At 38.8% G+C, this 10,902-nt stretch overlaps 1 protein-coding gene and 2 long non-coding RNA genes across 5 annotated transcripts; 1 reads left to right on the top strand and 2 right to left on the bottom strand.

Annotated features, from left to right (window-relative positions):
- Positions 1 to 768: 768 nt before the first annotated feature.
- Positions 769 to 7,297, bottom strand: LOC112275601 (uncharacterized). Of its 3 annotated transcripts, XM_024506097.3 has the most exons (8): positions 7,110 to 7,297; positions 5,541 to 6,630; positions 4,727 to 5,134; positions 4,277 to 4,409; positions 3,901 to 3,980; positions 3,530 to 3,599; positions 3,272 to 3,364; positions 769 to 3,055 (listed from the first exon to the last, which is right to left on the bottom strand). In XM_024506097.3, the coding sequence occupies exons 2-8, from the start codon at positions 6,542 to 6,544 to the stop codon at positions 1,796 to 1,798; spliced, it is 3,048 nt and encodes a 1,015-aa protein (XP_024361865.1). In that variant the 5' UTR covers positions 6,545 to 6,630; positions 7,110 to 7,297; the 3' UTR covers positions 769 to 1,795. The 3 variants fall into 3 exon arrangements, with proteins under 3 accessions (XP_024361865.1, XP_024361862.1, XP_024361863.1); XM_024506094.2 differs by lacking the exon at positions 7,110 to 7,297 and having other exon boundaries at positions 5,541 to 7,101; XM_024506095.2 differs by lacking the exon at positions 7,110 to 7,297 and having other exon boundaries at positions 3,530 to 3,596; positions 5,541 to 7,101.
- On the top strand, positions 3,989 to 5,633 carry LOC149986524 (uncharacterized). Its single transcript, XR_016500296.1, has 2 exons — positions 3,989 to 4,311; positions 4,471 to 5,633. It is a non-coding gene; the product is annotated as an uncharacterized LOC149986524 (long non-coding RNA).
- Positions 7,298 to 10,099: 2,802 nt separating the features above from the next.
- LOC141044855 (uncharacterized) lies at positions 10,100 to 10,626 on the bottom strand. Its single transcript, XR_012216589.2, has 2 exons — positions 10,492 to 10,626; positions 10,100 to 10,363 (listed from the first exon to the last, which is right to left on the bottom strand). It is a non-coding gene; the product is annotated as an uncharacterized LOC141044855 (long non-coding RNA).
- Between the last annotated feature and the right edge of the window lie 276 nt (positions 10,627 to 10,902).

Here is a 10,902-nt window from a genome sequence, read left to right as displayed (position 1 = left end):
TTTCTTTATTTTTCTTTTATAATTTTTTAAAGACTTCTTTTGGATTTGATTAAAGATAGATTAACATTGTTAAGATTTAATAAAAAAAAATTAAGATTCTATTAGAGTTGTTAGGACTTTCTGGATCCAAATTCTATTTTATATTTGATAGCTAGGTGCCCAATGCATCCTAAAGCACATTTCATGGTATACAACAATAATTATTGTTCATGTCATGTGCATTAAAGAACATCATTTTGTTATGAAGAAGTATGTACATGAAGTCATATAATTGTCTAATTATTAAGAATTCCAGAATATTAATCCAAATCAAAAGCAACAAAACAAAATGACAACATTATTTGTTGAATGAAAAGATTACTATGTGCATGTTAGTTAAAGAAGTAGATGTACTAGCAACCATGCATGAGTACACATTTGTAATGTTGGGGCATTTATATGAATCATATTGAATAGACAAACCAACTTATATAAATTGGTTAAAATCTCCAAATTTATGGCTAATTTAAGAATTAAACTTATTATAATAAATATATTTGTAAAAATAAAAACATAAGATTTAAGGATGTTTTAAAAGGTTTCCAAATTACTTTGACAATTATGTCACTCTTGACCAATCACTTATATCAAAGTATATTAAAAATACAAGGTTGTATAATTCTTGTAGCAATGATGTCAAACTTCAACATCTACTCATATAAAAATATATCAAAGATTTAATGTTACTCAATTCCTTTAGCAATGATTTTAAATTTGAACGTCTACTGATAATAGACTAAACAACCACTTTTATTCCTTGATATTCTAAATTTCCTAATACACAATCAATAAATAAATAATTATACATATATATAACAATCTTTGTTAGAAACAATACAACTAGAGAGAGAGATGGATGAAGACTGTTTTCTTAGTTGGAATGGTAGCTCTTGTAACTGAAAAAATCAAACCCAGGCAGTTATCTGAATGGTTTATATCTGCCAAAACACGTAACTGCGGAAGTTCCAGGGAGCAATGAAACCACGAAGCAATAATCAGTTTTACTCTAAAATATGCAGCATCATACAATGGTCGTGCCAACACCTTGTGTAACACTTACACATTACAATTAGCTTGTCATGGAGGCTTCAAAATGTGAGGTTTACACATCTCTTGTTCAGCCCTCAATTAGAACAATCCATAGTGATCATATCAAAATTTTAACGCAGCTATTCCCTACAACTAGGGAGGAAATTGGACCAAAACATGAACTTAACAAGGTAATTACTCTTCGATACGATGAACACCTGATTATCAGTAGAGTATGGACAACCAAATCAAAACTGCTGGAAAACGTTCTCGATTGTAAAAGAAAATACCTCTAAAAGATGAAATGGAACTCGGTCAGAATACGAAAGTGTTTACAAGTTGCAACAAATTACCTCACTGTAGGATGCAGTCCGTTCGATGAATGTCACAAGGTTCAAGTCAAGTTGGCCAAGTGGCACGACCTTCATAAGAAAATTGTTCGGGCAGAGGAGATTGAAAATAACGGGGTATTACCATTCAGATCAATTAGAGGACAGCAGATGAGCAGCCTAATGACAATTGTAGACATCGGGTGCCCTTCTGGCTGAAGTTGCTCTAAACAGGAGTTTAATCTGGCTTTCCCTCTTCCTCCACACTTTGAGATGAGGTATTACCCAAAGATGTTACAGCAAAGACGTTGTGATGCCGGCTTCGAGTCGATGATGCTTATCCAAACCTGAATAACAAGACGGATTGTTCTCACGCACAAAATTAGCAGTTTCACCAGTCAGATGGACCTCGGTTTGATTATATCTGAATTGACATCGTATATTTTTGGTGACATTGTCAGCGACAAGGAGAGGGAGAGTGCTGGGTCAAATTGCACGGCTGGTGAGCATTGTTCTGGATTTCTGGCTGTACTTATGCTGATCCTTGCAGCCGGCACGGTTCCCATGGTCATGAGAGGCAGAATAGGCAATGAAAGATGTGGGGGTTCGGTGACCTTAATTTCGGGCTTCTGCTGCAGGGAATTGAGAGTCAAGCGACAAGTGGGACTGACTGAGGTTGCTTTTTGCAATTTTGTTTCCTGGGATTGATCGATATGTAAACGACTCCAAGATTCTGGAGATGCGCTCAAGTCTACTCCAGTGCTTCCCGAATGGCCGCTGGTTAAAACTTTGCAGCTTGATTGCTGTGAACCTTGACATATCGAGTAAGGAGCCGGATTGATGGCTTTGACAGTGTCTAGAGGTCCTTGCATTTCCAGCTTGGCAACTTCGTGAACCGCCGTGTGCCCAAGCATTCCCGCCATAGTCGCAGCTATTTGAGACTCCGTAATAGACTTAGGAGAATAGATCAGATTCTTCACAGAGACCATGTGTGGAGAGAGTAGTTCTCCCGATATTGAACTATGACCAGCTTCATCTTCAACGCGCACCTCTGCATCCTCTTGCATGGTCATTGTAGGAAAGGTGCTAGGAAATCTAGTGTAACTCAACATGCTAGGCCAAATGAGACTACCTGGTGGGCGACAGATTCTGAATCCGGTCGATTTGCTTTGAAGCATCGGTTGGAAATTCTGTGCGTTGAAAACATTAACTCTTTTCTCCTTGTTATCCCCCATCAAAGATAAGGAATCTTGTGTAGTCACGATGCTTCCCGTGGAATTCTCCTCTTGATTAAATTGAACATGAACCCCTGGTTTACCAGATTGTTCCACAAGTTTGTAGCAGGTGACAGCCTGCGAAAGCCCCTCTGTGTGAGGTTCAACATTGTTCGCTGTGTTACAGCCACTACTGCTGCTGAGCGCACCGTCCAAAGTTGTGCACTGTCTTATTGGAGCATCGAGCTTTGGGATTACGTCAAAGTCGTAAAGCACTGGCCCCGAAGTTCCTGGAGATTGAGGTCGAGCTTTTACATGTTTGACAGAGGTATCTTCACTCCTTGAGAGTACTAAGGACAAGGCGTTTTCAGGTGCACTTGGTTCGAAAGGATATCTTATGGGTTGCACGATACCGAGGATGTTCATGATGCAGCTGACATCTGCCTGCAGTTAATCCACCAGCCACACGAGAATGTGTTTAACGGAAACACTGAACGCTTCAGATAATCCTCGGTTGCATTGGTTCTTGATGTCAGGTTAGTTATAACACTGAAAATATTATTGAAGGATCTTGTCCACTATTTTTCTTACTGGCAGAGACCTCCTTTACTGGTTGGAAATAGAATAGGCGACCAAAACTGGCAGTAAAACAACAAATACCTGCATCACCGCAACGGTCCTGCGAACATCTTGTAGCTGCCCTTCAAGATCAAGTTGGTTGTCACATGGAATATCTTCTTGTGCTTTTCGACTCTGCTGACATGGTGGTGTAGTCATTACCATGTCACGAATACTAAGGTAAATTTTTAGTTCTAAATTTTCTGAAACTTTGGGTATTACCAGAAACTGTTGCTCCGATAATTTTCACTTTGTACGTATACTGAGAAGGTCAAGGCGAGGAATTGTACATTGACCCACCTTGAACATCTGTAGCGATTCATTTTCAAGTTTTTGAAATCTGTGCGAGGAAATGGTTGGATTGGCGCTGCTATATTTCGATAACAAAAAAATTTACATGGTGTATCAGGATACAATACAGTGAGTGAGGTAAGCATATTTTAAACGAAACACGTTGCAGCTCTATCAAGCGATTGCTCAAAATCAAGGATTTACGACCAAAATTCATGGAAGAGTAATCAAAATCAAGGAAGAGTAAACAAAATCTCGAGGCTTCCTGATGAAGATAGCACACCGATTCATGGATTCAGTGCAACTTTTTGTACTCATCACTAACATCTTGCAGTTGGTGCCTCTTCTACAAACTATATACGAAGTTCGACATATCTTACCATGATTTGTGTTCCTCGTGAAATTGCTGTTGTATATTAGTCAATTCGGTTTTAAAATGAGTCATGTCCTTTCTAATGCCCTGCCAAGAAATTAGATGATGACGATGTCATTTCATCTCAGCATGAACATGGAATCTGGGAACTAGTGTTATCTACAAGGACGATACATTTTTCTACAATATTTAATAAATTGAAGCTATCTTATTTGAAATAGCTAACAGATTCAAGCTTGTCGAAAGAGATTTTACTGCACAATGTTATTGGTCAAGATAAACGAAATCTGATGCGAAACTATTGCTCACAGAGTAGAACAAAAAAACCAGGGTATGAAGCAAGAGTAACATTCAATTAGTGCTACTGGGATTAACAAGATCACCTTTATCGAATCATCTTCAGTTTCTGTTCCGAAAGGTACACTTTCCAACCTTTTTTCGTGAAACAGACTTGGACAGATCAACGTACCATGTTGGTTGGACACTTTGATGCTCCCACATAAAATCTTCATTTCACTGGTAATAACACGTCATCAGTATATTCGAAGTTCAAATATTCATTTGGAACGATATGCAGATGTAGATTTTGGAAAAATTTAGAGCAGGCTCAACAGATGTTCAGGGTTGCAAAAATGTAATAGCCCAGTCCAGGAGAAAAGCTTCACCAAAGGAAATCAAGATTGCAGAGTGGAAATTGAGCCATCTCACAAGATCTAAAAGTAATGCGTCATGATCCCTGAAACAGTCGGTGCGTCTAACAGAAGACATGATTAGTAAGCTTTTCTATTAATTCTGGCAACACTTGGGGGAAAATACGTTCAAGGCTCGAGTACCTATTCAGCCTCTCAACCGTCTCTTTCAGGCTTCTCATCTCAGCAGCTTCGGATGAAGTCATGCCATGATTTATTCTCCAATTCCTGTTAAGGAGCTTATCACCAGGCTTCCACTCTGGTGGAGGAATCCATGACGGATCTTCAACACCAGCTTCTTTTCTCAATTCCATCAGGCTTGCATGCTCCAGCCAATATTCCATTGCTCCCTCTGAGTTGTGCCTGCGACGGAATCGTTCACCTGTACTCACTATCGTATCTGTCATGTGTTTCAGCAGGTGGTCAAGCAGTCCAGTGTCGCCAATATGTTTTCTGGCTTCCTCCCGTAGTACAGGCCTCAGAATAGGTTTCCCCGGTACAGCTTTTCGAGCATGCATAATATCAATGAGCTTAAGCTGAGCCGACTTGTACCTGCGAATTTGCATGGTTAAAGAAAATCTAAGTCGAAACTCAAAGTCAGGTTGTCCTGGTGAAGATTGGGCTCAACGGTGCAGCAAATATTGTTATGGAACGTAATTTCACAGAAACCTTTGAGTAATATTTTCAATGGAGGGATTATTTTAAGAGAAAGATAATTCTTTCCGAACGTTAATAAGAGTCACGATCTCAACATTCGGAGAAGATACGTAGGTGAACCTCCTGTGATAATGTCCACATCGCAATACTATGTTCTCTTCTATAGACGGAAGGTATAGAGAATCATCTCAAACACGCTACTATTGATGAAGTCGTACAACACGTCTCGAGGCAAACGACAAGAAAACCTAAGAAACGCACAAAATGATTGACGTAAGGCACACTTAGACATTTCACGAACCTCTCACTGGACCACCGGCCCTGCATTTCTTTAGGTAACTTAAGAATATTTCCTGAGACTGTCCGGCTAGTCAAAGATGTTTTGTTCTGCTGCTGATCTCTTGCGACTTGAGTAGCCCCCGAAAGCAAATTGAGCGCTGAATTCGATATATTCTGATCTCCTGATGGCTCCAACCGTCTGTTATGCCGTGAAGAGACTAGAGAATTTGGAGAGGACTGCATCCATTTTTTTGCAGAACTATTTGAGTTTTGATTCCGGCAGTAGAATTTTTTCTCGAATTTCTGGTCGGGTCCGGCATGACCTGGAGGAACAGAAGTAGCCTTCTCCTCATCGGGCACATTGTTTGTCAAGCCGGTGCACAAGCCAAGATCGCAAGAGTCCATGCTTCTTCTGGTCTCATACGATACCTTCTTCTTGACTCCCCATCGAATTGGTTGATCCGAAGATTTCCCAGTGTACGGTGAATACGTGAGACAGGATGTAGCTTCTGTAGACTGACGATTTGTGTCCATATTTCGACCGCATGTGAGCTGCGTCAACAGCTCAGCCGCAGTTATAACAGTAGCTAAAGCAGAGTCGTTTGGAGCGTTACCTTCGTCATCTTCTTCAGAAGTGAAACCGCTCCGGTGCATATTCATCCTATCCGAGGAATTACTGGTACTCCTCCGAGGCACGACGTCAGAATTAGGAAGTTCTGTTGATTCTTCGTTCTGGAACGTGTGATAAAGATCCCTTGTGACTTGCTCTTCTCCTTTCATTCCTCCTCCCTGAAGGCCATAAATTTTCCTTTTCTTGCGAACTGGTTCGTTGAAGGCTTCAGAATCCTGTCTCGATGAACAATCCAAAGCCACTGCAGCAACTTCGTAAAGTGTACTCAAGCAGTTCGACGCAGAATCTGGTGTTGTATGCCAGTATCTCTCCTTCGGATGTCGTATCTGCTGCCGCAGGGTGCCTTTACTCCAAACTGACCCTTCCAACAACCTTCTCGAGCTTCTTGGACTCATTGCAAGGTTTTCAACGGACTTTGGCCTTGTCTTCCACAGCGCTTCCACAAACTCTAGTTGCAACGTCGTACACCTCACTTGATATCCTTGAATTGAACATGCCCCATTCATAGCGTTATATTCGTGCAATCTGCACATAGCAACTGGGACGAACATACCAGGACAGAGAGCCAGAGGATCTAGCTTGCTCTGAAACAACACTACAAATGGAAGAGAGTGGCCAGCACGAAGGCTCTCCAACGTGTGACGGAAGATCACTGTATATCTTTGGTTCCAAAACTAACGAGCCAAAGCTTTCTTAACACAACGAAATCATGATTGCATAGTGAACCAGCATTGCTAAAACTAAATACAACCTCAGATGATCTTTAGTAAATGTACAGCACTACGCAGGCTACAGAAGCCATTGTCAAGTTTGCGAAGCCACGACTCCGATAACGTTAGTGCGAAACAGAGGCGTGCGGAGAGTTAAGACAAATCTCACTACCCTCTGCCAATCAAATCAGGTTTCAGTAAATCAAAAATCTCAATCCAACTGTCTGCAAACAGGTAGGTGAAAGCAGACCTCCCGCGTCTGCCGCCAGAAACAGCTGCGGAAGAGTCTCCTACGGTAGGTCCGTGGAACTGCTCCTGGCTGGGGATCCAACCCCAGTGCTCCGATTCTCGCAAGGACGACGACATCAACGACGGCGACAACGGCAGAGGATTGTCTCAAAAACATCCCAGGAACTAAATGGAAGGGGTTTCTCAGATATAGTTTGGTTTGTATGTCATATCATCCTGACATGAACATTTCAGAGTGAATAAGTTTTGAGGAAGCTGCATGCCATGGATGAACGTGGATGAATATTGGGATCCTTGGGCCCCTCCAGAAGTACTCTCTATTTCTAGACGTGAAGCATTTGTCATTGTCATTTGAATCTTTAAGTTTCAAGCAACTATACCCAAGAGTAGATTTCATGTCGTTACATGTAACGGCCAGCGACATCTTCAGATACGAAGGTGCACTCTGAAACCATAGAAAATTAGGCAATCCGAACACGTTATTTCGCCAGGAACTTCATGAAAACCTTTGAAAAGGAAAAATAAAAAATATACTTCATAAAACCCTGTTGTAAAATGGAACGTCCATGTGGCATGATTCTGCTTGATACAGGATAACTGTGAACTAAATTTTGAAATGAATATTGTAATTATTACTCAATTGGTGTTGAATTATAAATGGTTACTCTCTTCTTCTGTGTTTATGTGTGTTTGAACACACACACACACACACACACACACACATATATATATATATATATATATATTTGTTTATGTAAAACTTTGATAATGCACACAAAAATGTATATGCTTCAAATTTGTACTTAAAATTACACCAAATAAAGGTGTTAAAAAAAAGTATATGTATATTCATATACTGAAAGGTAAAACAAGTTCTCAAGTAACAACCAATTCTCAATGTAGATGAGTTTTCTACATGCTACAAACCACTACAGTTTCATCAGCCCACAATTTCGAAGAGCTCATGGCTCATTCGAATGATAAAATCTTAGTATCTAATTTCCAATTGCCACATGGCAATTTTGGCAACCTTTGACTATTTAAATACATCAACAACATTTGTTTTGGCAAAAGTACATCCACCAATCAGATTCTCCCTTTGAGTCACCAGAGCACAATAACAATATAGTTATTATTATTATTATTATTATTATGTATATTATTATTTATTCCCATTCTTAAGTTATTTATTGTGCTGACAGAAAAATAACCATAACACTGTGGTGAGCAAGTTGGGGCCACAGTTGGGGTCTGTGGGGGGAGGGGGGGGGACAATTTGGTGTACAGACAAAGCACATCCAGGTGGTGTAGATTTGTTGCCCTCACTATTCAATATAACAACTTTCAGTACAACTAAATCAATTCTAGCTTAGAAATGTAATGTAGAGACCACTGTGGGAGCAGTTGACACAGAAGGGCTTGACGATGACTTGCCTTTACTTAACTCCTGCTTTTTCTCTAAACCCAGTGTATCATTTTATTTGTTTGGAAATGCAAAACAAAGAATAGTAATAAATAAGTCGAGGGAAAGTCCAAAAAGTTTATGTGCATGTACATGAAATAGTGTGGGGGAAGGCAACTCAGGAAAATCTACATATCCTCAACAATACAGATATGCTCTGATATGGGCCAAGTCCTTGCTGATCAAGATATGCCAACAAACTCCCATCATCACCAACAGCTTTTGGCTGCTGCTGAGGTTTCTCTATGCTCATTGCAGGGTCTATGACCATTTTGTGCATATCTCATGTTGAAGTTTTACTGTTTTGTGCAAGTGGAATATTGAAGCTTGCAGCAAAGCATGAATGAGCTGAGCTTTTGATTGAATGGGATGTAATATTTGAGAATTTAGAACAGTGCCACTTGTATTATGGAGACATTTAGTCTCATTCATTTTATACACTACGACACAACAAAACTTAAAGTATACCTTGAAAGAAAATCACAATGTCAGCAAGAAAAGTATGCTAACAAGGGAATAATACTCGGTAGATACAACAAAACTATATATTTAAGAATGAACAAAAACTATGATGAAATATAGTTGATGTACTTAATTAGTAATTGGATAAGAATATAAAAATATGAAAATAAGCCATAAAAATTGATTTTGATGTTTGAAAATAGTTTTTGAAATAATGTACTAGTTTGCTGATTGATGATTTTTATATTTCAAAACCATGGAGTAAATTAATCAGAGTAACCAACAAAGGATAAAAAATAAATTCAATTAAATTTGGATCAATATATAATCAAATAAATAAATTTATGTCAGATAAACATGAATAGGGTTCTTATGATCACCAAAGGGTACTGTTGTGTGATATCAACATTTGGCAAAGAACTATATCCAATGCACAACGAAATATGCCACTTGAAATTTCTTGCTCTGCACTTGTCTACATGAAGTATCAAGTATATGAAATTTGTTGAACATTTAGTGAGACTCAAATTTTGTTTTGGCAAAATTGGCACTTACTGTAATGTCATTGTTGGTTAATCCATCTGGGCGACCTTGAACCCTAAGTTGCAAATTTTGTAAGTAAACATAAAATAAAAATTGTTAAAATTGCCTGTTGTTCATTTTTGGATGAATAAAAAAATTACCATAGTATGAGCTCAACCCCCCTTTCCTCCCTGGCAGGAAATTTATTCAATTCCACAAATATTAAAATTTGAAACAAGATATGTTAAATGCGGTTTTCAAATTATAAAGTGAAGAATTGGTGCAATTTAAGAACATGTTCATGCAAGTAGATTTGTAAATGAGAATATCACACAAAAGAAACGACCCAGAATATTCATCCTTAATTCTACACACACACACACAGAGAGAGACATATATATATATATATATATATTTATATTCTTTGATTGAAAATTAAAGGACAAACAATTTCAGACCACACAACCATCAATTAAATTGTACTCTCCTCTGAAATTCCACATCATGTGATCACGACATCAAAACTTTGAATTCAATGAGCCAAATAACAAAAGGAGGTAAAAACATGATTTTATTATTGATATCCAATACAATAGATAATAACCTGGTTAACAAATAAGAAAATAATTGTGTAAAAGATATTTTTTAACTTGAAGAATTTTGAATATTAATTGGTGCTTTACCACAGTACTACATACTAACCTTCAAATATATTCTATTCTATTTCTACAACTATTACATCAATCTGCAAACATCAAGAATACCTCATTTTGTGTTCACTTAACATTCCAGTGTCCGCATGCCTACTCCTGCTTCATACAAGCATAATATTAAATAATTTGCACTGTCTATTTCTAACACTTAGTTTTTTTACTACAAAAAATACTTCAATAAAAAGATGAATGAGGATGTTTCGAAGGCACTGTTGAACGTTAACCTGAAACCCCAAGTTTTATTCAGACAAGACATGGGCATCCGTGTATAAAATAGGGTTTCATCCGATAATTGAGAGAGGGAGAGATAATTATGTGCGTAGATCTCCCTTCCCACCCACCCACGCACCCTTTGAAAGATGCCGTCTGCAGGTTGGGTTTGAACTCATGATCAGTCAGATTGGGTACAAACTCTCCTTCGGTGTAAATAAGCCCACAACCTCCGTTAAAAACCTTAGCTCTCACTTTACCTCATGGCTGTACACACACACATCCTTTGCCCCAGTACAACACACTTACTTATGCTGAAAGGATACCAATTTGACTGCGAATAAGAGCCAAAGTTGTCAAGGTTGCCACGTTGGACAGAATCCGTAGATGAATGTTCCTCCGGTGGGTACGCCATCCATCACCTC

This window comes from Physcomitrium patens, chromosome 23 (assembly GCF_059467195.1).
Source record: "Physcomitrium patens ecotype Gransden chromosome 23, ASM5946719v1, whole genome shotgun sequence".
Lineage (NCBI taxonomy): Eukaryota > Viridiplantae > Streptophyta > Bryopsida > Funariales > Funariaceae > Physcomitrium > Physcomitrium patens.
Note: the sequence above shows the minus strand (reverse complement) of the source record. Positions and strands in the feature narration are given on the sequence as shown.

Excerpts from the sequence above, each read along its gene's own strand:
- LOC112275601 (XM_024506094.2), bottom strand. The coding sequence starts at position 6,700 with ATGTTCGTCCCAGTTGCTATGTGCAGATTGCACGAATATAACGCTATG. Across the intron at positions 5,135-5,540 it reads GGCCGGTGGTCCAGTGAGAG|GTACAAGTCGGCTCAGCTTA; the intron begins GTTCGTGAAATG and ends GCAAATTCGCAG. Across the intron at positions 3,365-3,529 it reads AATCGCTACAGATGTTCAAG|AGTCGAAAAGCACAAGAAGA; the intron begins GTGGGTCAATGT and ends CCATGTCAGCAG.